The sequence below is a fragment of the Carya illinoinensis genome, chromosome 2 (assembly GCF_018687715.1).
Source record: "Carya illinoinensis cultivar Pawnee chromosome 2, C.illinoinensisPawnee_v1, whole genome shotgun sequence".
Lineage (NCBI taxonomy): Eukaryota > Viridiplantae > Streptophyta > Magnoliopsida > Fagales > Juglandaceae > Carya > Carya illinoinensis.
This window is the reverse complement of record NC_056753.1, coordinates 31,995,579-32,020,702: the sequence shown is the minus strand read 5'-3', so window position 1 is coordinate 32,020,702 and position 25,124 is coordinate 31,995,579. Positions and strand designations below refer to the sequence as shown.

The following is a 25,124-nucleotide window of genomic DNA, read 5'->3' as shown; positions in this document are numbered from 1 at the left end:
TGGCTCGGCTCATCCGTATGGCCCGATCGATAAAAGCGAGTTGAACTAACTTGCAGGTTAAATTTGCTTATTGTTGGTTTCTATTAGACTAAAACGTTTTAACAGACAATAGCTCCTTAAATCTCAAACAGTATGTCATCTCTCCTCAAATTTCAAACCCTAGCCAGATGCATATGCTAGAGTTAGAGAATAATAAGAGGAGATAGGAGCCACGGAACAAGAGTGTTAGCAAGACGATGCTTTTGCAAAGATGTTGAATGATGGGTGCGGTGAGGGCATCTCTTCATGATTCGAGGGGCTAATCGTTATAATCGTAAGAAACATTTTTTAAGGAGAAGTCGTTGACGCTGTTGGCACGGAGGATGGAGGAGAGGCTTGCTTGGGTGTTGCATATAGCGTGGGAGAAGGGAAGAGGAGCGAGGAGGGAAGATGCAGAGAGTAGATGCGAACTTGGGTATTGCATATAGCGTGATTAGTGAGGAGGGAAGATGCAGAGAGGTCATGGGATGAGAAAGAGAGCTCTAAGAGGTCATTCAAAGCTAGGCACAAAACCAAACCCACATATTTTAAGATCCATATTTTTTTCTCCTTTTGTTTCCTTTACTTCTTCCCAAACATATCACATAAATATAATTTCCTACCTAAGCAATTTAACCCAACTGTTATTAATTTTTTTTTTTTTTTTTTTTTAAAAACGAAGAGAAAAAAAGGGAAAAGTAAATCTTACTATCTTTAATCATATCAAATGAGGTGAGTTAGATATAAAAGGAGAGACAAAATGCAAAATGAGAAAAAACAATATCAATTTTTATTTATAATTCAAAACACAAAGTATAGTTGCCGTCTTATTATGTATGTTTACATGACAGATTTTTTTTATATTTTTTTAACTTCTTTTTTGTGGACATGTATTTTAAGTTGGCCATATTGCATGGCTCGTCTGATGAGAGCTCGCAATGCATGAAAATAAAGCCGATACCACCAGCAACTAGAAGACACCAAATAGCAATACTTCTGAATCTGAGCAATACTCCAAGAAAGTAACGAGTTGAAAACAGCAATATATCATTTTGGTTTTATTTCCTATCTAATTAATCCAATATTTGTTCACAATATGGTAACAGTCATCGAGGCATCTCACGTGGTCCAAGGAACAATTGCTTTACCATTAAATTGCCAGCCCCTTAATTTCTATTCTACCCACTAGATCTGATCTACCACACATTTTTCTTGCATCAAGTGTCTCAATTGTTCTGCACAAATTACCCTTTTCCAAGTCCTCACCTATTACATTACAAATATGTTACAAAAAAATATGTCATGCTTTTAATGATTTCCTGTCATCAACTCCAAAGACGGATCTTGAAATCCGCATGGTATCTATCATCAATATGATCTTCAGCTTGCCACCCATAATGAGATGCACATCTCCATGACATTAATAGGGGCAGATGACATAAATCAAATTTGGGAAGCACGGGCATTATTGTAAGAGTATTTCTCTTTTCTATACACATCCTTGATCAGTCATGGCTTGGGCAATACTCAGAAAGGCAGAGATGACTGCTCCATGTACCAAAGCTCTGTCAGACCAGCAAGAAGAGAATAAGAAAAACTGACTTCAACAATTAAATCATTGGACAATGACAATACATTAATACAACTCATCAGCCAATTTTTATTTATTTATTTATTTATTATTATTATTATTTTCTGCCTTGAAACATGGAAGGCCATCTGGGATGGAAAACCGAAGAAATGCTAAGCGCTACATAGATTCATTTGGTCCTAAAAACAGTACGTTAGAAGCTCAAAACAATTTAAAAAGGTATTACAACCTGGACATGCTTTTAACAATCATAGATTCAAAGGGAACCATAGATGTGGTTCTCCAACACAACACTAAACCCTTTAATATTCACTGCATGCCAGTCTAACTGAGAAACCAGTCATAAATGGAGACCACTTCCCTGGTAGTTAAATTATATTTTTGTCCACAGAAGGAGGGCAGAGGAAATAACTTTGTTCAAGGTTTTAATATCATCATCAATATTAGTAGAACTCACAAGAGATGGGCCATGGGGGAGATTCTTTATTAGGCCAAAGAGTAATGTTATATACAGTTGTGTAGTGCGCAAGCGCCACACAAATGTTTTGAAAAAGTGAGGTCCACTATTAAAAAATTAATTAATTTTTTATGTGAATCCCGTATTTACTCACTTTTTGCAAAAGCATTGCACAACACTTGCACACTCCATGACTACAAATAGCATTTCTTTAGGCCAAATACCAAGCTAACTCAATTGCAATGGAATTTTCACAAAGAAGATACTTGCAATATGCAGAAAAGGACAACATAAGCACAACCAACTATTATACAAACGTAAACAGACAATAACTTCATGACCTGATGCGATGTGAACAAGGACTTACTCAGGACACTCCTTTTGATAACCGAAATCAGCTGCTGCTTTAAGGGCTCTCTGGTAAGTCTGTTTTATTGCTTCCTGCAGAGAAAATTGCACAAAGGAGATCAGAAAATTGTTGAAAAAGACAAAAAAGGAAAATCACCAAATCAGATCAAGCTCTAAAACAAAAAAAGGCAACAATCTTCAAAATGAAGCCACAACAAATTTCACACCAAGTTTTTGCCCATAGAAGTTAAATGAGCAGCACAAGTCCTTCTCCTTCTCCCATTACTCTCCAAACCTCCCTTCCCCCTCGTCACCTTTTCCCACTTTTGGATAAAGAAACGCATTTAGTTATTACCACACAAGATCCCATTTGGAGTTTAATTGAGTTTTACCTGTTTTGATTTTCAATTTTGACCATGCTTTTAGCATCCAGGGTGACTAAAGTGGTTCATTGTCATTGCATTTGCTAGTGAAAACCAAGATATGGAGAAACAAGAATATGCAATGACGATCCTTGTGAAAATCTCATGGTGTTTTTAAAAATTTATGCTGTGGTAATACGGACATTTTCTAGATGAATCTCCACTGACACAGCCGATTACCAATGGATATTTGATCCCAATCAGTTGCATTTTCTTAATAACCACTATGGGCATCTGTTGGTGTAAAAAATGCACAGACAACTTTACCTGCATTACGGAATAGGTCATACTAAAGGATCTCAAGGCTTAGAAGTCCTAACCTATCTGTACAACTTCACGAACATGTATGCTTCCAGTGACCTTCTAATCCAAATTTTAGCAGTGAAATATAAAATGACACTTCCACAAAACATTGCCTTCCCAAAACATACGTGTTAGTTTCAATCCAAATGTGTTGCAGCAATATAAAACGGGACCGCTTTTCATCAAATTGGATTGAATGATTCCGGAGTTATTTTTTCTGTAAAGAATGAGTAATTGGATTCTGAAATAATTAAGGAAATAGACTTTGTTGGTTTGGTCAAACTGCTCCAACCCATAAGAAATGGGCACTGCTGCTCGGGGTTTGTGAACTCCTGCAACTATTTCAGTTCAAGACTTCCAATGACAAATACATAGCACCTCACCTGCAATTTTGACTCAAAATCCTCTGGTGACCAATGCATCAAATTACACTCATGATTTAATTCAAGTTCTCCAGCAACAACCTGCAACCATGTAGATTACAAATTTAGCATATAAAAGTGAACATAGAGTGGGTGAGAATAATAACCAAGGCCCTTACACGGAATTGCAACTAAACATCAAGCTTAGCCATCCCCCTTGCTAAGCTTAGGAAATAATAGTTGTTAAAGCAAAATTATCTCACTACAATGGTCAAATACTGGATTACTGCTCTTGTTTTACTACATCTACGGCAGTTCTAAATAGCATTGCACTTAGATATATGTAAGGTACACCAAATATTTCAATATGAATCCCTGAACTCCATATATTAATGGATGAAAAAAGAATTGCTTTTATTTAGTTTAAATTGAAAATGAAAGCACATTTCTGAGTATTCGAATAGATTTGATCATAGTATTATTCTAGTACATGCTAAAAAGGCAGTATATGCATGGTTTGGAAAAAGTGGAGTGGCATCGCACCCCCCCAGCACCAGCAGCCATTGCAGGAGCAATGAGAATATTTGCTTTTCGTAGAACATCAACCGCCTCAGGAGTACAAGGCATGTTCGAACCTAGAACACAAAACATTGATTCACTGATGTCATCATAATTAAAGAATTGGGGAAAATACACACAACGCTCAAGCTATCACCCAATTTGCAATCAACACCCCCCCCCCCCCCCCCCCCCCCCCAAAAAAAAAAACCAACCAACCCACATAACACAAAAAAAAAAAAAAAAAACTATCAAAACTTTAAATGTACCGACATTTCCTTTTAAAGAGTCAAAATTACGCCTGAAAAATTTGTAGGGGTAATTTTCAAAAAGACACTACAACCTATTAAATTTAAAAAAAGTGACCCATGAAATCAAACACATGACGGCAGCTGGTACAACGCATTTTTTGGTAGTTTGGGGGTTGATTGCAAATTGGGTGGTAGTTTGAGGGAGTTATGCATATTTTCCCTAAATAATTAAAATATTATAAACTAAAAGCTGTAATGCATCATATTACTACCTTCTACTAGTACACGACAACCTGAATTGACCAGACTGATGGCATCAGCCTGATCAATTTCATTTTGGGAAGCACAAGGAAATGCAACATCACACCTTTCATTCCAAGGTTTTGCTTCATCATAGTACTTAGATCGAGCATAAGTCTTGGAATAGTCTCTGCCGATGCCACATTTAAAAAAATGGGCAGCTTAAAGTTATTAGAGATAACAATTTAGTAAATAGACTTGAATAGAGGTTGAAACACACAAACCTCAAACTTCTCTGTTGAGCTTTGATATCTCTCAAAAATGTTATTTTCACGTAATCAAATCCATCCTCATCCACCAAATACCCCTTTGCATCTGTTAATTATTTTGTCAGAAAAGTCATACTTTATAAGACTGCTTATCGGTAATACATAATCATTGTAAAAGCTCACCATAGTCCTAATTCCAAAAACACAATTGAAGTTATATTGAAGATTTATCAAATTTGAAAGAAAACGCTACCAGATACTGTGATGGGAAGAGCACCATATGCAATAAGCTTCTCCAGAACATGCATTGCTATCTTCCCAGAACCGCTTACGACACATCTGGGGAAAAAAAATCATAGAATAATAGTTAAAAATAATGAACTTGCACAAACTTGAATTACTTCCCATATTCACAAACTTTCAAATGAAGTTAGCATAAAGCATTCAAATTTGTATGAACATAAAAAACCTGAAAGATTTGTATCTGAAGCAGAAGGCTAAGGGCATGTTTGGATAATGAGATGAGATGAGAATTCTGTGAATGGTAGTGAAATGGTTTGAGTTAATATGTTTTATTGGGTTTTGGGAAAGGAGAGAGAAAAAGTTGAATAAAAATATAATAAAGTTAAAAAATTATCTGAAGACTAGTTTTGTTTTGAAATTTGAAAAAGTTGTATTGTTTTTTGTTTTTTGTTTGGAAGTTTGAGAAAATTGTAATAATTAGATGAAAAAATTGAGGATTTGAAATTGAAATGTGTTTTGTGTTTGAGTGATGTTTGGGAAGGAAATTATGAGAAGATGAGATAATCTAACTTCCCAAACAATCCCTATACCTTCATAACGCTGTCTAAATAGTGAAAAAAAAAATGCAGTATTCAACAGTCAATGAAGTAGAAAATTCCTAGACAATGGATTGCAAGTATCTTTAAAAAGTCCGCAAAGTTGAGCGAGAAACCTTAATCCTTTGAGTTCTTTGTTCACATCTGCAAGCATGAGCTGTGCAAAGAAAACCTGCAGAAGCATGAGAACTTTGTTAACGGGGGAACTTATTGCACCCACTAGAGAGACAGATACTGAGTGTGGGAGGGAATTTAACACATACGGATGTGCATAGTCAGCCAGACATGCACACACCATCAAATTATCCACCATCCACCCACACAATGAAAGCTTCAGAGAGTTATAATAGAAAGTACCAGGCCATAGCCAGTAGCTTCAGTCCGAAGGCTAGAGCCAGACCAAAATATCCTTGGCCCTGTAAAACTTCCCTGCATAAGTAGGGCATACATATGAAAGCATGAACACAAGAACTTAGTTTTCTTTCCGTGGTGAATAAGTAGTAATCCCAACAATTAATGATCACGATAAATCAGTCAGATATGTTACACATGCATGTATGTATATATGCTTGTGCTTACATATTTATATAAAGAAGAAATTACTAGAAGAGTGACACGTAAATCAAGAACAACCATAGTAGAGGTTGGTTCAGTTAAATTATTTGAATTGTTTTCTAAGGTGACAAAAACACAACAAGAAAGAAGACATGGCAGATTTCAGAAAATAGCTTAACACGGGTTTCTTAAGTACCTGAAAATGACCAGCTAGTCGTCTATATTGTCCAAACAGATACCCCATTTCCCGAGTACCAACACCCATCTCCTCCGATGGAAGGTCCTAAAATGTAGAGGACATACCATGTACATTAAGCATTGAGCATTCACCCGATGAAAAAAGCAGAAAGAGAATGGAACCTGATTCTAATTACCTTGTCAGGACCCAGGTAGCGATATATCTCATTCATGAAACTTTGGCAAAAGCGCATAATCTGCCAGCTTGTGAGAAGTATTTCAGAAATTCCACAAAAGGTTGAAAATTTTAAAATATAAGACCATCAATTAATGGAGTGAAGCATTTACCTCATTATCACTTTTTCCTTTTGGATCAAAATCGCTTCCACCTGCCGCACCTCCAAGTTTGTATGGAGATAATGCATTCTTTAAAGTCTGTGGAAGGAAAAACTAAAGGATTATAGACCAGCCACAAGACATTAGTTACTTCCCAATATAAAATTTGCATCCCTTTTGAGATAGGATGATCCATTTTTTGACTTCTATCATAATGGTACTTATTTTTGCTCAGCAAGATTGAAACTAGGAACAACAATGTGAGAGAGTCAACCAGTAGCAGCAATTGTAGAGTCTTTAAGGTTTCAAATATGCAAATCAACTTAAAAGAAGGTTGGAGAAAATTTTGACAAAGTCTTAACAAGAATTTAGCACATTGAATTACAGGATAAGTCAAATAACACGAGCACCAGAAATACTCCAATACCTGTTCAAAACCAAGGAACTTGGCAATACTTAAGGTCATTGATGGATGAAAACGAATACCACCCCTACATGGACCCAATGCTTGGTTAAATTGAACCCGAAAACCTCGGTTGACATGCGTTTCACCTCTATCATCAACCCATGGCACTCGGAAAATAAAAATACGCTCAGGTTCTAACAACCGCTCCATAATGTTGACATAACTGAAACATATCACATCACATTATAAGCCTTGCCATAAACTTTACTGCATACACCTTTTGCATTAGACGGTGAAGCACAAATGTAAATACACTTCATTTTAAAGCACTCACTGAGAATTCTTTGCAATCACTCTTTCTAAAGCATGAACCGCTTCTTGTATTGATTGTATGAATTCAAACTCATAAGGATCTCTTTTCAGCACCGCTTCAACAATAGATCCAGCAGTTTTTGACATAAGAGCTTCATTTCAGGAGAATCACCAAAACGGGCCAAAGGGAAAAAGTCGCCAAAAAATAGAGAGAAAAAAATAAGTTCGTGATTATGTCATGCAATTATGTGGGAAGTACAATATATGTATGCAAACATCTGATTTTGTTGTGATAACTTCAAATAAAATCTTGCGTCTAAGTCTTGCTGTAGAGGAACAAAAGGGATCGATGGTCTCTATAGAAATCAATTGAAAAGCTCCAATACATTAATCTAAACTTTCTCACCCCATTCATTATAGAAAAATTTAAAGGTGCTCTTCTTTCATACTACAATGAGAGACAGAAATAAAAGGCACCTATGCATGTAGGAGAATCAGTAGGTATGTAAAACTAGAAGGATGTATAAACTGTCCTTGCAATTACTGTCATTCTATACAATTTATCTTTCTGAGACAATAATCTAACCATCATATGGGAAATAAAGATGTCCTATGTGAGAGCATATGCACCCCCTCCCCAACACAGACACGTGTGTGATTGAGAGAAGACAAAATATTGTAATAGGATCATCTTGGAGCAGCGATGCTTCTCAATTCCTCTTAAGACCCAAAACTTTTCTACACTCGGAAAGTACTAACACTGGTCCTATCAACCAAGGCTCATGCTGTCCTTGGATCAAAAAATTACAAAAGTCTTTTATTGTTTTTTTTTTGGGGGGGGGTGGGGGTTGGGGAGACGCCTTGTCGTTAGGCCTTCACTTCACAGTGACCCTTCTCCAGTCAAACTGGCATAAGTTCAAGGATAATCCGCGTAATCACAACCATCCTTCATATTGTGATCTATATATTTTAAAGCTCTATGGCCCTGTATCCTTATTCAAAGGAACTTAGAAGACTTTTATTTTATAAGTAATGGAGCTCTGAAGCTGGAACTCAAAGTTAGCAACTAGAGATAACATTGTGCATTTTTTTATATAAGTTTGTATACTGGACAGTGTGGTTGGGGGCCTGGATCGGATGGCCTTTCTTTTGACTGCCAATGAGGATGACATGAATTGGTAGAGGGAAATTTTTAGGAAAATGAGATTTATGAGGTGTTGGGATCAGGCACAGGGCCCTAATGCTTTCTCTTTGGATATTTTCCAAACTTGTTGGGAGGTAGTGAAAGAAGATATTATGAAGGTAGTTCCGAATTTTCATGCCAAAGGAAAATTTTTAAGGAGCCTTAATGCAATTTTATTGATATAATTTTAAAGGGGTTATGGATATTAAGGACTTTCGGCCTATTGGTCCTTTTAGATAAGTTTATGGAATCATAGCCAAAGTGCTTGCCAATAGGATGAAGGTGGTTTTGGAGAAGATTCTGTCCAAATCACAGAACACTTTTATTAGGGGTGGTGAATCTTGGATCCAGTACTCAAGCTAATGAATGCCTTGGTTTGAGAATACAATCATAGTTGCCTTTTGTGAATGCCAAGTTTCAATGCAGCCCAGAGAAATTAGAAAATAAGATTGCTAACCTTTCACATAGATTGGCTTGTCAACAATAATCTTATCCTTAGAGGCCATCTGGAGACGAAGAGCTTCTTTGTGAAGCAAGCTGTTGTTGTGTTCTTCCAGTGCACTCATCTGCATATTCCGACTACCTTCATTCCCGTAAGGATTTCTTCTATGCTTCCTACCATACTCTCTACATACAGAGCAAAATATTCTTGCCGTACCCTCCTTCACATCAACATAAGCCCATTTGTAGGTATCAGCCCATTCCTCTCTCCATCTTTTCACAACCTTCTTCTTCCTTTTCGCCTGTTGCATCTTTGACATATCTTGATCATCACTGGGAAGCTGAGAAACCATCACCATCTGCTTTGTCTCATCATGCTCTTCTGAAGAAGGTTCTTGAGGGGGGCCGACAATGAGAGGGGTGTTAGCAAATGAAGGATCATCATCCCCAGGGCCAATTTCTAAATCTATCTCTTCTCCTAGCTCCCTAGCCACTAAATGATGCCTCTGTGCCTGCTGAATCAGGTTCATATCATCCATTGTGGAATTCATCCCTACTCCACTTACCGGTCGCAACATGCAGCATGACAATCTGACCAGCACCTTAAAATCCTCCAATCTGTTAACATAAAGACAACGCATCACTCACATGACTAAAACTGTACCATTCAACTAATTAAGATACAAAACAATTTCAAAAAAGAAAACGAGTTAAAGGTTTTAAGAAAACATTAACTGGGATCAATACTAAACTGAACCTCATAATATCTATAATCTTTAGTTGGTCACACTTCAAATGCAATGAACAAAGCTGTACCTATCCATCCGACTGATAAATAGTCGAATATCACATTAATTAAGTGCAATCAGATACACAGTCAACTGGTCTGTATCCAAATTCAAAGTAAATGTGGCACCTTAAATCAGAAAACTTCTTGAAGCTTCCCAGTTATCTCTAGCACCAATACTCAGTTTCCCCATCTTTTTGGAGTTATTTTCACAAACAAGCTAAGAAAAGAATTTCATAAATCCTATCTCTTTTATGTTTTGACAAGTAAAATTCAAAACTCATTTTTAATGTTTTCATGGCCCTTTTCATAAATCATATATCTGCAGCTCTTTGGCGAGAAAAAAAAAAAATCCGCAAGTGAGCCTAGCATATCAATTAGATATGTTTTAGGAAAATTTTTGGGAAGGAAGGCAACAAAAACCAGGAAATCCAATTACATACTGCTCAATTTTCATAGTATCCAAACTAGAGTCCTCAAAAAGCACTCTAAAATCCAAATTGAATCAATCACCTAAACCAAGGGAACAGTCAATTACACCCAAAACTAAAAACACTTACAAAAAATCTACAATTATTCAAAACCCACGAACTCACAGACAAGAATTATGAATTCGGAACTAAATCAGCAATCATCGTTGATTCTCCACTACTAGTAACTTATTTTCCAATCTTAAGGTATACCCAGAAGTTTAAAAGAAAGAATATCCTCAATTACCTTAATTATACTACAGAAAATATGAACTTTGACCCTCCCAAGTAGTACTCTCAGGCTGGTCCTTGAGCACTGTTTTTTAAGTTTCTTCTCCAAAACTCGTTCTTTTACAGTTATAAATTTCTCAAACGACGAAAACTTGAGACTGAGATCGTGCTCTTCCTGACTCAGATTCTTCCTCCTATATTCACTAGTTACGGAGAGATTTGTGGAAGCAGAAGATAAAAGGGTGAAGATTTTTATGTGAGTTTTCTTGGTCTAGTCACTACATTACCGCAATTATTTATTGTTAATTGTTGCCCTTTCTTTTCTTTTTTTCTTTCTCGTGCAAATTCTGGGTTGTGAGACGACTGGGCGAAAGTAAAAAAAATAAAAACTTCATCGCCTCATAGTTTTAGACGCATTTAATAATGTATTAAATATTTTTATGTATTAAAATATTTATATAACAAGTATTTAATATATTAAGTAGAAAACAATTTTATAACTGATATAGATTTTGTAAATTAAAAACTAGATGGATCAGTCCAAATATCCTTTCAACTTAGTATTTAAATATATTATATTATATTATATATAACAAACATGATTAGTATAAAAATAATATTTCAGCCTATTTTGATCATACAATTTAAATAGATGAGATATTTTTATTAAAAATTGAATAAAATATTATTATAATATAATTTTTAAATATTAATTTTATTTTAAAATTAAAAAAATTAAATTCTTTATTATATTTTTATAAAAATTTAAAAAATTATAATAATTATATAAAATAAAATAAGATACTTTAATTTTATATAACTAAATCATCAGCATTAAAATACGGATTCATTATTTTTTTAATAGAATAATTATTCTCATTTTATTTTTATTACATTAAATAATATATAAAGACATCTGAGCCTTTGCTGCAACTTCCAAGTCTCACAGGCTAGCTACTATGGTGGTGGAGGCCGTTCATTGTTTGCCATTACATTTAGCGCACACCTCTTCAGTCAGAAATGGTCCTCCCTAGTACGACAGCATTAAAATACCTACCGCACTTGCCACCCGCATAATTCTACCCGAACATGATACATAGATGAGCAATGATACAGATACAGTCCATTTTCATTTTGTTTATAATTTAATAAAAAAAATATTTTTTTAAATTCGAAAAAATCAAATTAAAATAAATATTTTAAAAATATATAATAAATTTTATTATATATAATATTCTATTTATGTGATTGATTAAAATAATTATTTTATATTAAAAATAAGTAACGCAATTAATTATATCAATAAAATACGTAAAAAATATATAAAAATAACAATTTATAAAATTTTTCTTTTTATTATTATTTCCTATTATTTTAATATTTTATATTATTTTATCACTTTTTAATTATGATTTACAAATCATCTAAAATCATCTCACTAACCAAAACCCAGCTGCTGGGAGACATGGGAAGAAGAAATGATTGAGAAACAGCCTCAATGGGTCATTTTGGTTTCCCTCAGTTTTAAGGAACAGGAACCTTTTCATAAAAAAAAGAAAAGAAAAAAAGAAAAAAAGAAAAGGAACAGGAAACATCAAAGATGAGTTTTTTTCGTATCTCCCTGTCTTCCTTTTTTTCCCCCTCACACGGGAAAATGGGAGAACTTTATAACGATTAGCAAAATGTACAAAAACATTAAAGTTATGTAAACAAGTCCAAAATCCCAGCCCCAGAAAAAGCAGGCCAAACAAAAACAAAAGGCCAGTCTTGAGTACAAGGGGAATGTACAGAGGGCACTATGTGCAGATACATTGATTATGGGGTATGAACAAAACTTGTGGACATCCAATCTAACTGGAGCTCCTCTTTGTAGCAAAATTGGCATTCTGATATGGTTCCTTAATCATCAAGGTCATCACAAGAAAATGTTCTGCCTTGAACATCAAAGCATAACTTCCTTTCTGGTGTTCTTCCACGATCATCCCCTGGATAACCTTCATTTCCTAAATGAAAAGATTTTACCTTCTTGTATACAAGAGTGCGTAAGATTCTTCTCAATCTTTTTCAAACGAGACTGCAAAGTCTTTAATCCTTTGCTTGAGGTCCTGTAACATGCATGAATGTTCAGACAAAAGGTGCTTTTTGGTTTTTTTCCGTGACGTTTTAAAAAAATGACTCACAAAGAAAAATATAACTCAAAATTGAAAGCTTTTTGGAAGAATCACCTTTAATTCTTCATGAAGCACGTTAAATATTTTCTTCAGCCTTTTATGTTTCTGCAAGGTCAAAACAGGATCAGCAAGAAATAAGAAAAGTAGAAAGAAAGCTGCACGTATTCATTCTGATAGCAAGCACTTAGAGATTCGGAAGATATGTTTACTAAATCCTCAGATATGTCCCTCGAAATACAAAATCTTAGAAACCTAAACCCATTCAAGTGGGTTTATTAATTGCAGAGCTTCAAATAAGAACGTTTACTTGCCAGTAAAACTACAGCTAATTCAATTGGCTATACTCGTGATATTCAGGATGAAAAGATAAAAAGCAATCAGAGAGTTGAGAAAGAGCAATAGAGCAGCTGAGATGAAAGCACAATCGCAAACACAAGTTGATTTATTTAATGCATCTCAATGGCCCGCGTGTATCAAGTTTTACCATTTTCTAAAATCCTTATAAGGTTCAATAGTATACATAACCATCAAAGTTTCAAGAATAATGATAAAACTGCAAAAGAGGTAAGATCTAACAAAATATAATTCAGTCACATGCAAGTTTCAACTGAGCACTATCATAGGCCTGCAACCCGGCCTGATAAAGCCGGTTTTGTACCCGACCCGACCCGCAAGACATCATTTTAGGCGCTAACCCGAACAAACTGGATCCGAACAAAACCAAACCGGGTCGAACCCGTATGACCCGACTTCAAAAACAACGTCTTTTTCATGCTGTTAGAAACGAAAACTTTATTCACAAAGAGATGACAAACTTGACAGCAACGAAAACTTATTCACAAAGAGAGGAAGGGAGAGAAGTGGTCTGGCGAAAGAGAAGATCCCGAGCTGAGAAGGTGACTGTCTACAAGGTCTGCCACAGATGCACCCATCGTCGCTATTCTCATGGAGTACGTGCTTGGGTTCCCTCGACTCGCTGCTCAAGACCCATGGAAAAGATTTCGTTGCGGTTTTTTGTTGTCTACCTCCTCCCCTGCTCGAAGGCCATGGCCAATCTCACGACCCATGAAAAATAATTATGTGCCCGTTTTGTTGCCCAGGTATTTCGCTCTTCACCTCCTCCCCTGCTTGTGGCCTCATCTACATAGCCCATGCCCGTTTCTTCAATTCTGTCAAATAGGAGATTTGGTTCCGCGGGCTATTTTCTTTTCTCTTCGGCTGATCCGATGGAAGATGCCTTAAGGTCCTTCAGCTGATCTGATGGAAGGGGTATGGGATTTCTCATGAACGGGACTTGGGTGGCTACTGGCTAGGGTTTGAGGACTGGATGTATGTCGGACGGGTTGACTCTAATATACAAACCCGTTATTAATTGGATTCTCCAACCCGCTCAAATAATAACCCGATAAAATACGGATCGGATCGGTTCATTCTAATCGGACCCAGCGGGTATACGGGTCATATGCACAGCCCTACACTATCATATCATCTACCAAGTATTCAGAAACTACTTGCCAATTTTCTTGTTCAAGTTCAAGTCAGATGCTTCATGCCGGCATTTTTTATCACGATGCCCAAGTCTCAAAGATTAATTTCATTACTTGCACTTAACATGAGTTGGATGCTTTGGAATTCACCATCTACTGTATTGAATATAAAATGGCGATTATGTAATTGTAACTACCCAGTGTCGGTCGACACTTGAGTAGAGTCACAAGACAATGCCCCCTAAGATCAGTTATATAATACAAGCAACTCCCCACAATGAGGCCAAAGTTTAAAGGTCTATCAATGGGTTAAGCAAAGGGCATTCTGAAAAAGAAAAGTACAAAAGAATACTGTTGAATAATGCATCCAACCAAGAGAACAGAGTGATCAATCTTTTTAATGGGCTAGATTTTATCCACCAAACATTGGATACATGTTACAAATGCAAAATATACCATAAATGTAGAAAAAGGCATACCGTTCCACATTGACGATAGGAATCCATCAACTGCAACTTTATGTCATTGTATCTCTCCATATCCCTGCCTTTGGCAAAGTTAAGGTCTTTTTCCAGTTTCTGGAAAGCATTCCTACATATAACAGGTATTAAATAGTTTTAAGTGGACACGATTTCAGATCACAAAGCCATATAAATCCTTGTCAAACAAGTAAAAAAAGATCAAAGGCAATCACATCTTCAAACATGAGTAAAAGGAGTTCTACACTACCTGTAACTCTCCAGAATCTTGTTCAAGGAAGAATAACTATCATACTTATCACGAAAATCTTGCACATATTCATTATACCTGACATTAGAGAAACATTATTTGAATCAGTACCAGAAAATTACAAGAAACAATCCTTAACATTAGTGGCATGTTAAATGGCCATTAATGACATAAAATTCACGTCTACTTACTGAGAAAAATCCTTTATTGGTCCCTTCAGCTCTGGCTCATCCTTTTCATACTTGGAATAAGAACAACTATTCTCATCGGAAGAAGAATCCCTCCTCTTACGATCACTATTATTTCCCTCAGCCCAAATGGAATCCTTTCTTCCATCAGTCAACTCTACCATTGTATTAGATGTTTGTTTTTTGGTTTCCTTTATGGAGTGAGAAACTACCACTCGTTTAGCGTCATGCTGTTGAGGAGCACTTACTGGTGTTTTCTTATTGCTTTCACTGTAGCTTTCCAGACCAAACCCTTGGGTGGCTTTTACTTCATTCTGTCTAGATTTATTACTCCCATCTGCCAATTTGTTAAACTGTGGCACAACTTCAGCATGATCAACCTTTGAAAGGGGTTGCAGCTGAGATTGCACAACTCGTTGGTGAGAACTCCATAGATCTTCAGCCTGATCTTCTGTGTTCCTTTTTTTATTTGAGCCTTCTATATTGCTAAAAAGCCCAGAATTTAGATTGTGCGGGGATGGCTTTCCTGATTCTGAAGTTTTCTTTCCAACAGGTTTTCCTTTACTTGAATCTGAATTCCAGTTATCTGAAGAGCACGGTTTATTGTCTGACTGTTTAAAAGAGTTTTTGCTTTCAAGTTTCTTTTTAACTGGTGTTTCCTCAGGCCAGGGCTCGCGAAGTTCACCCAACTCCAAGTCTGAAAGCTCTCTCTGAAGTATGCTGCCTTTCCCATTAACCACAGGTGATACATTCACTCCTGTTGTAATGTTATCCCTTGGCGAAGATCCCATGAGCGAGCCCAAAAACTGTCCACCTTCACCATGTTTCCGGTAATGTGAGTCAAATGGCACTGATTGTCTACCACCAGAACCACCTTCTTTGAAATTTTTTGAAACCTTTTTCTCATTGGCATAGCCATCATTTGGCGTATCTTTATAAAGTTTATCTTTTTGCACGGAGAAACTTTGAACATTCCTTTCAGAGTATTTACGGCCGCTCTCAGCACGCTCATCAGGTTTCTCTGCTGTATCAGGAGCCTTTGCCCTCGTGCTTTGATCAAAGGACCTTCGACCAGATTGTTGGAAATCTGAACTAGATTTTCCAGGAAATACCTGGTTGAATCCTTTTTGTAAGACAATATCAGGATTCCCATCCCTAACAGCTCTATTTGTAGCTAGAATGGTAGGACCCTTATAAGGGTTTCCTCCAAATCTATCAGGGGATAAATTGTGAGAGCTCTCAGAGAATTGAGCATCCTGAACCCCAGAAATAGAAAGTTGGACATCTGCTTTTAACCTTTTTACGCCATCAGATTTCTCTTTGAAGTGCTTCACATCAGAACCCCTTTTGGGTTTCCCTTTCAATGTTCTTTCAGAGCTGTCAGACTGCTCATGTTTGAAGCTGTCCTTGACTGCATTTTCCCTTTCCGTAAATGAACTTACTGCATAATTTGGGTGCTCAGGGACATCATCATGATTAGGGGAAAATGGTTTGGTCTCTTCTATCCATTTTCCACCCTCTTTGTCAGGAATCGGGCTAGTTTCTACAGCCATTTCCGTTCCATGTTCAACATCAAGGAAGTCTTTTTCAATCTCAACTGCATCAGATCCTTGATCATCTTGCTTCTCAGCAATTCCACTCTGTACAGTCTTGCCACCAGTACTTTTCCACAGAATGGGTGAGGAAGAGAATCCAGGTTCAGAGGGCTGCAATTTACGTTGGGGTTCTTTCTCATCATCACTTGTCATTATATCTACATCCTCGTCAGAACCCTCCTTACTGTTGGAAGACGCATCACTTTCACTGTCACTGCTACTCCCACTCCCACTACCCACCGGGCTTCTGCTTTTACTATGGCTTCCACTGTCACTTGCGCTATCACTGCTGCCACTTTCACTATCGCTATCGCTCCCACTATTGCTAGAGCTGCCAGCTTGTGCTTCACTATTATCAGAGCCCATCTTTTCACCAAACAGATCAGGTGAATGTTGTTGGACTTCCATGTTTGCCAATGCAGTTGTTCCTCCAAGTTTAGAGCCCAAGTATCCCGGTTCTTCCAATTCATCAGGAGAGACTTTCTCTTCAAAGCTTGGTTCTGCAGCACGTGTCTGAGCATGTTTGTCCTCAGCAGTAGGCATCTGGTGACTGTTATCTTCTGGAGAACTAGAAAGATCAAAGGATACATTATAACCACAAAAAGGAACGCAAAGAAATTCATCCACTTCAACAGAGTGGGGGAAAACACACTCAATAATATGAGAACTCTTCGCAAACTTTTTGCTATGGCTCAACCATCATTTTTAATTAGCTTTTACAAACATGGAGTCCCAAAAAGTAGCGTATACAACAAGACTAGTAATGGCTCCCATTATTAGAAGGTAGAAGTACCAAAAACTAGTGGTGAAAGAAGCACACAAAGGAAGCATGGGTCAATATTGAATTATATGACCTGAAAGATTCATTCACTTTAGTTATTGTCTTAGAAATAAAATTATTCCTCCAGCCAACACAATTTCTCAGTAACTAGCAATATGTGATATGCTCAGTGCATAGCTGCTTATACTTTTAAAATCAATTCTTTGCCAATGGATGGTTAAGACTTGAGAACAACTGGGGCAATGAAGAGAACACTCACGTGACACATAATCTCAAAATAAAAAAACAGAGAATAAAAAGGGAAACTTCACTGCTAAAATGACCAGAACAACCAATCTATATCAGAAAACAACACTTACCTTCCGCTTTCGGACAAAGGTTTCTTGAGGGTTTCCAGTTCCACCTTGGATTTCAAGAAGTATCTTCCCGGTGCTTGAAAAGTTGCAATCTGAAGCTCAAGATTAATGATAGGACATCAGATCACTTAATATTCTTACAATAAAAGCATCCAGGATGTCTCCACTTACCTTTCTAATAATTGGCTCAATCTTCTTTACAGAGTTGGGAACTGTATCTCCAATAGCTTTCTCCAAGGCCTAAAAACAGGAGAGATGGAGAATCAAATCATGAGTTTGTTCCCAAACTGAAGCATATATCATGTTTAGCAATCAATAAACTCGCATTCATATGCGTACCTTTAAGCTCATACCCTTTGGATTCTCTGTGAGTAAATTAATCAACATGCTTTGCAAATCCATTGGTTTAGCTCCATCATTTCTTTTGCGTCCTGGTGTTTCTCGTACTACATTAGTAGTCTTGGTTGGGATTTCTTTCTCAGAGCTAGGAGCAGCTTTCACTTTACTGATGAGCTGAGAGGGCATTGGATCTTCGATAGTCGCATGACTCTTGGATATATTTGCATTCTCCAGTGGAGCTGCTGGAAGACTTGATTGCTCTGGTGGAGATAGAAGAGATGGAGATGTCTGTCTGATCTTTGCTGTAGTTGTCGAGGATAATCCAGATTTGTAGGCAGATTTAGGGAGGCCACCAACTATGAATAGTAGACATTATAGTTCAATAAGAGGGGGAAATCAATAAGATGCCATAGAGAAGAGTTCAAACAGTATAGAGAAATTGCATCTCATAGTTATTTAAACTTCTGAATATAAAGCAGAAAGATACATTATGTTGAATACTAATATATTAGAAATAGTTACAGGCTCTACAAAGGCTTATGTCACCTTGAGGTGGTTCAACCTTGCGCTTTTTAAATGCAGGCTCTTTCTTTTGTTTGTAAGGCCTCCATGCATTAGCTGGAAACACAGGAAGATTACATAATTCAGACAGTTTGTGTTTCAGTTTTTTGGCAGAATATAAATCAGTACCAATTAAGCCTAATAGAGCATACAATCCTATTCTTACCGCATATAACAATCTTAGAATCATACTATTGACATGGTTACTTCAAAAAATCAGAAGGGACACTAAAGTCATTATATAGAGACTAAAAATAAAAAAGGAAGAAATATGCTGCCAAGAATTAAAAAGAGAGCAAGAGAGAGAGAGAATTATACAATGTCTTCTGCGGCAATACCTCTGTTTTTAGGTCTAAATGAAAACAGGAATAACAAACTTACTCTCAACAGCAGCTATTTCCTTTATCTGACTCTTCGAAGGTGGGTTCCCAGGGTCTAAGACAATGGCTCTGTTGTCAAGGGAAAAGGCAAACAGTGCTAAAAGACATAAGTGCAAGATTCAAACCAATCAGCTCAAGGGTATAACAGTAATTAAACCTTCCACGAAAAGTCAAGATACTGAAATCTAGCGAGAGATAACTTTAGTTGTGCTTTCAACTTTGCAAAAAATAAATGAATTCGTTGTCAACCAATAAAAAGTTGGTCGTTGAAGGGTTTTGCCTCAACATTGTTTATCATTGTAAATTATCAGAACTCTTTCATATTTCCATTAACATCTGTAACAAATTTGAACTGGAGTCAATCCGCAACAAGTCCATAGCGTGTTGAGGAAATCCACAACATCTGTAACAACAAGTTTATGCAGTAAAAAGAGATAATAAAACAGAAGCAAAAGATAGCTGCAAGTTACGAATAGAACTAAAGCACATAATCCCTATATATTGAAACCAAAAATTTTAGAACCATCATTGATGATTATCAGAAGACTTACTTGCGTGCTTTGAGCTTGCGTTCAGCTTCCTCTGACATCATCTTAACATGTTTCGTTGTTGATTCATCCAATACACGCTTCACATTCAGCTTCCACCAGGCACACCCAGATTCAACAAGCAACCCATTTCCATCTTCACCACTTTGGCATTCCTCATAAATGTCACATAGGTCGCCAGTTTCTCGCGAGCATGTAAAGCTAAACTCCTTCCCACCCACATCAATAACCTGGTGCAATAACAGACAATTAAATATTGATATTGTTAAAGGCCACAACCATGTAAAAAAGTGCTGCAAACAGAGCATCAGAGAAAGTTAATGTGCACCTTTCCATGCCAAAATCTTTTTGAAGGTAGGGGTTGGAGTTTGAAAAGACACAGAGCAGCTAGGGCTGTTTAAAAAAAAAAACAAGCTAAAAAGACTACTTGCAAGCCGCTAGGGAATGGCTTGGCCAACTCAAATCTGGCTTAGTTCATTTATTAAATGAGTTGTTCAAAAACACAAAATGATAAATGATAAACTTATGTAAAACTTGAATGGGCTTGTAACTTTTTTTTTTTAATTTTTTTATAGAAAAATATAACTTTAAGGTAAGAATATTTTAAGTATTTAAAAATAAAAGAGGAAATCAAGTTCCTAATAGATGTTGTTTAAATTCTTGGGAATATAATCAGTGATATATATCTATAAAAACTCAAAGTTGGTTTGTCAAAATTTGTAACTATAGGATATGATATAAAGAATCTACTTTTGTTAAAATTAAGTAGCTCATGAATACACTCGAACTTGTTCAACAAAGAATGAATTGTTATTAATTTTTTTTATAAGAAGAACAAGTGTTTGTGAGCATAAAATATAGTTTAGCAATAAGCTCAAATTCGACTCGTGTTTGAATAAAACTTTAACAAAGGTTGACCACCCATTACTTTTTCATGAGTAAATGAAATTTTATTAATAAAATTGTGAATAGGTGAGGCCCAAGTACACAACACGTATACAAGAAGTGTCACCTAGTCAAGCACTAGAAATAGATGCAAGAAAATCTTGAATGCTCAGTCAGTTGAAGACTAGGCCTCGTTTGGTTGTTGAGATGAGATGAAAAATCTATGAATAGTAGTAAAATGGTTTGATTTAATATATATTTAATGGAGTTTTGGAAAAGGAGAGAGAACAAGTTGAATAAATATATTATAAAGTTAAAATATTGTTAGAATATAATTTTTTTAATATAATTTTTGTTTTGGGATTTAAAAAGTTGAATTATTTTTTGTGTTTTGTTTGGAAGTTTGGGAAAGTTGTAATGATTAGATGAAAAAGTTGAAGATTTGAAATTGAAAAGTGTTTATGTTTGAGTGATGTTTGGATGTTGAGATGAGATCCCATCTCATCTCAACATCCAAACGAGCCCTAAAGCAATTGCCCATGAAAATATAGCAGTTGCTCCAACTCACTCGTTGACACCCCCAAAAAGGGCAGCTTAAAATATATTCACAAATTTAACAAATAATACAGGTACAAAGGGAAAAAAATAAAAGAAACAAAATATATATTTAAGGGGAAAAAACAAGCTCTGGATAGATCATAGTTTTCAGATGAGACTGCTGCCAAATGTTGAAAGCCAAAACAACATTAAAGATCATGCATGCAACAATATTAATAGAATAAAACATATGAGATTGCTTTGTGTAAGGCTGACCCTTCCCTAGAAGGGGAGGTAAAGCCTTTGATGCAATTCATAGGGAAGAAACAACCAGCAATGTACAATATACAATAGCATTAGAAATGAGTAACAACCAAAGATACACCAAAAGTCGGTCATATACATTCAAGGAGAATAAGCTAAAGGATATGGCCAGGGGCCCTAGAATCCATCTTCCCAGTCCAGAACCTATCCTCCACATATCATGTTCATGGAACAATTAAAAGGTAACGATGCTGCTCTAGTGACTTTTAAGATAATTTAGCCCCTATAGTAGGTGGAGAAATGGTTTAAATCTTGCAATACAAGCAATACAGAATACGACAATTAAATAGACATCTTCACCAATCCTTTGACGTATTCAATTCTCTCTCCATTACTGCTACCACTATTTGTTGGGAAGTCACCACATTTGATTGATGTTATGATTAAGGAACACATTTAGACTACACAAGCAAATTCTTTTGTTTCCATCCATTTAATCTGAGTGACTTAAATGAGTGATGAATTCTCATGCATGCTGGTTCTACTCCAATTGATAGCACCAAAAAAAAAAAAAAAAGCTCTAGTTCGAGAAGGAGATGTCATTTAGGCGTTGTTTGGGAACCCATCTCATCTCCTTCCCAAACACTCAGACACAAACACTTTTCAATTTCAAATCTTCAACTTTTTTATCTAATCATTACAACTTTCCCAAATTTCCAAACAAAACTATAAAAACAATTCAACTTTTTCATTTTCGAAAACAAAAATAAGATTTTATCAATATTTAAACTTTATAAATTTTTGTTTTTTGTTTTTATGATGGGGGGAACCACCCCATGGCAGAGCCCTTAAGACTTGCCAATGGAACCTAAACCCCCAGCGAAACTAGTACAACAACCCACTACCATGACCTCCCACTTAAATTGTAGTTTGATCCTAGGGGGAATCGAAGCTGTGACATGGGGATCATGCACACAAGTTCTCCCTTACCTTTTTATTCAAAATTTTCTCCCTCCTTTCCTAAAATCCAATAAAATATCTTAACTCAAACCATTTTACTACTATTCACAGATTTCTCATCTCATATCATTCCCTAAACGAGCCCATGGTCCAAAGACCAGAGAATACAAATTCAATAGAACTGCTAAAGAAACTCATGGAGCAATCAAATGTGAGTGTACGCATGCAAGAATGAATACAAATCAAGTTTTTCATGGAATTGCTCCAATTTACCCATGTAGCGGGGAAAAAAACAAAATTTATTAGCTAAACCTAAATTTTGAGAAAAAAACCCACGTTCTAACTAGGATAATTGGCATTGTGAATACAAATTGGAATAATACAAACAGATCAGAGTACAAGCTTAATCAGCAAACACACAGCATAGCTATAGACAAACTTTGTATATCTCACACATACATTGACAAATACGAACTCTTCTAGAACTTCCTCACCAAACTCCCAATCCAACTATCACCATTCACATTCAAACAGAAATAACGAATTTAAACAATTCCCAACTGAAATAAAAAATGCGAATGGAGAAAATCCCAGTTTTAGACGGATATTGGCATTTGATTTCAAACTGAATAATTTGACTGCCGCCCAATGGAAACCAAGAAGCCCATGGACTAAGTACAGATGTGTGTGTAAATATATAATAAAAATAAGTTTTTTGTAGAGTTGCTCAAATATACCCCCCATGTAGCAGAAAATTAACAAAATTTATTAGCTAAACCTAAATTTGAGAAAATAGCCTACAATCTTTCTAGGATAATTGGAATTTTGAATAACAATAAGAATAATATAAACAGATCATGGTAAAAGATTAATCAACAAAAATACAGCACAGTTTTAGCAAACTTTTTTACATCTCCCACGTACATTGACAAAAAGGAAATCTTCCAGCTTCAAATTCATCACCAAACCCTCATTTCCACTATCAATATTTGAATCTAAAAAGAAATAACGAATTTAAACAATTCCCAACTGACAAAAAAACCAATAGAGAAACTCCCAGTTTTATACGAATATTGGCATTTGATTTCAAATTGAAGAACTTGACTGCTGCCTGGTGGAACAATACCAAGAAGCCCACAAACTAGTAGACATATATATATATATATATATATTTGTAGGTAACAAACAAAGCACAATCTATCCTATTAACTTAACGAAAAAGCCGTACCCAGCAGATATTCCATCCAAACCTTAGATTAACACGAGGAATTTTTTCATTTAAATGCAAGTTTGAGGAATTTAACCAATGCACGAGAGAAATTTAACAGAGAAAAACACGAGCTAAGTAAACCATAAGCAAAATTCGCAATTAGCATAACTAAATAAACGGAACCCAGTTGAAATTTCGATAAGAAACTTACATTCCCAGAAGAATTACTCGCAGTCACGTCGAATTTAATACGCGCAGTCCCAGCCTGAGCCTCCAGGCGCTTGATCTCATCGACCAAGTCCGGCGCGAGCCGTATGATCATAGCGAAGGCGGGCGGGTTGTTCCCCGAAACAAGGCGGAAGTTCTCTTCCACGGCTGCCGGCGCAGCGGATTGGATGGAGCCACGGCTGCGAGGATTGGACGCCGAGCCGGAGACACGTCCGCCGATGGATAGGCGGCCGGCTCCAGCTGGGCCTGACTGGCGGTGAGGTGGCGGTAGAGGGTGTGAGGAGTGGGGCCTCTTGGCTCCGATTCCACGGGCCGCACCGCCACCGCCGTTGCGGCCGAGCTTCGACGAGCCTCCGTACATTGAAAGAGAATAGACTTGGAGGCGATCGTACTAGTTGAGTCTCAGGAGGCAGCACGCAGAATAAAAGTGGGCCTTTTTTTTTTTGTTTTTGTTTTTTTTTCAAATTTCTTTGAAGTTGGGCTCTCTGCCTTTCCTTTGAAGATCGAACGGCCAAGGCCTGGCATGGTCAATTTTATGTTTTCGTCCTATTCAATTATATATATATATATATATATATTTTTTTTAACTGAATGTATTCGATTTTATCTGTTAAATGATTTAAAGTGACACATTCAGTGACGAGAGAAGATGAATTAATAAATCAGTTTTTCCTGAATGTATTCGGTGGTAACATACCTATAATAAATTTGTAAAGATGATTTCTATAGCATAAAGAGATTATATAAACGAAATATCATAAACTGGCATAATTTCATCAAATTTATTAAATTTATTTTATAATAAAATTAATTTTATAATTAAATAAATTATATAAAATCACGTTAATTTATAAAATTATTTTTATATAATCTATTTGTCACCAAAGCATTTCCATTTATAAAATATGAAAACTGCAAGTCTAAGAAGCTTTATAAAGAGAATAAATATTTAGGAATGATTTTGCCATTAATTGTTTTAAATATACCACTTCCTGGAGCTTGCATTTACTGACCAACTTCAAATATCACCCTTTTATTGAGACTTAATAATCTACATTATATACTTTATTCATTTAAAATTATGCCACATTATTATTATTATTATTATTATTATTATTATTATTATTATTATTTTGGATGATAGGTTTTGAATTCAAATTTTTTATTTATCGGGTTATATATTATCGGACTATCACACTTTTTTTATAATCTATATTGTACATTTAATTCATGTTCAAAAATTGAAAGATAATATCTCATAATTTATAGCTCTCACTCTCTGGACCATAATGTATAGAGAAAGAGAAAAAATAATAATAATAATAATAATAATTTCACCATTTTTTCGT

General features: G+C 36.0%; 2 protein-coding genes across 4 annotated transcripts; both read right to left on the bottom strand.

The window, feature by feature from the left end:
* Nucleotides 1-1,041: 1,041 nt before the first annotated feature.
* LOC122300975 (NADP-specific glutamate dehydrogenase-like) lies at nucleotides 1,042-10,884 on the bottom strand. Of its 3 annotated transcripts, none has more exons than XM_043112017.1 (16): nucleotides 10,573-10,880; nucleotides 9,085-9,686; nucleotides 7,467-7,596; nucleotides 7,154-7,355; nucleotides 6,739-6,825; nucleotides 6,588-6,647; nucleotides 6,410-6,496; nucleotides 6,016-6,087; nucleotides 5,775-5,830; nucleotides 5,073-5,158; nucleotides 4,835-4,925; nucleotides 4,583-4,740; nucleotides 4,045-4,136; nucleotides 3,523-3,603; nucleotides 2,434-2,507; nucleotides 1,042-1,583 (listed from the first exon to the last, which is right to left on the bottom strand). In XM_043112017.1, exons 2-16 carry the CDS (start codon nucleotides 9,644-9,646, stop codon nucleotides 1,508-1,510), a joined length of 1,914 nt encoding a protein of 637 aa, XP_042967951.1. In that variant the 5' UTR covers nucleotides 9,647-9,686; nucleotides 10,573-10,880; the 3' UTR covers nucleotides 1,042-1,507. The 3 variants fall into 3 exon arrangements, 1 of the variants encoding a protein (XP_042967951.1); XR_006240101.1 differs by having other exon boundaries at nucleotides 1,516-1,583; nucleotides 3,992-4,136; nucleotides 10,573-10,884; XR_006240102.1 differs by lacking the exons at nucleotides 1,042-1,583; nucleotides 2,434-2,507 and having other exon boundaries at nucleotides 3,522-3,603; nucleotides 4,045-4,159; nucleotides 10,573-10,884.
* Nucleotides 10,885-12,026: 1,142 nt separating this feature from the next.
* Nucleotides 12,027-24,216, bottom strand: LOC122300974 (dentin sialophosphoprotein). The gene is made up of 12 exons (XM_043112016.1): nucleotides 23,759-24,216; nucleotides 19,695-19,921; nucleotides 19,145-19,212; nucleotides 18,749-18,820; nucleotides 18,203-18,558; nucleotides 18,035-18,103; nucleotides 17,867-17,955; nucleotides 15,135-17,294; nucleotides 14,944-15,021; nucleotides 14,694-14,805; nucleotides 12,782-12,832; nucleotides 12,027-12,661 (listed from the first exon to the last, which is right to left on the bottom strand). Exons 1-12 carry the CDS (start codon nucleotides 24,134-24,136, stop codon nucleotides 12,611-12,613), a joined length of 3,711 nt encoding a protein of 1,236 aa, XP_042967950.1. The 5' UTR covers nucleotides 24,137-24,216; the 3' UTR covers nucleotides 12,027-12,610.
* Between the last annotated feature and the right edge of the window lie 908 nt (nucleotides 24,217-25,124).

Excerpts from the sequence above, each read along its gene's own strand:
- LOC122300974 (XM_043112016.1), bottom strand. The coding sequence starts at position 24,136 with ATGTACGGAGGCTCGTCGAAGCTCGGCCGCAACGGCGGTGGCGGTGCG. Across the intron at positions 18,821-19,144 it reads GGAAATAGCTGCTGTTGAGA|CTAATGCATGGAGGCCTTAC; the intron begins GTAAGTTTGTTA and ends CTGTGTTTCCAG. Across the intron at positions 18,559-18,748 it reads CAAGGTTGAACCACCTCAAG|TTGGTGGCCTCCCTAAATCT; the intron begins GTGACATAAGCC and ends TACTATTCATAG.
- LOC122300975 (XM_043112017.1), bottom strand. The coding sequence starts at position 9,646 with ATGTTGCGACCGGTAAGTGGAGTAGGGATGAATTCCACAATGGATGAT. Across the intron at positions 2,508-3,522 it reads ATTTTGAGTCAAAATTGCAG|GAAGCAATAAAACAGACTTA; the intron begins GTGAGGTGCTAT and ends TTTTCTCTGCAG. Across the intron at positions 1,584-2,433 it reads TATCAAAAGGAGTGTCCTGA|AGCTTTGGTACATGGAGCAG; the intron begins GTAAGTCCTTGT and ends CTGGTCTGACAG.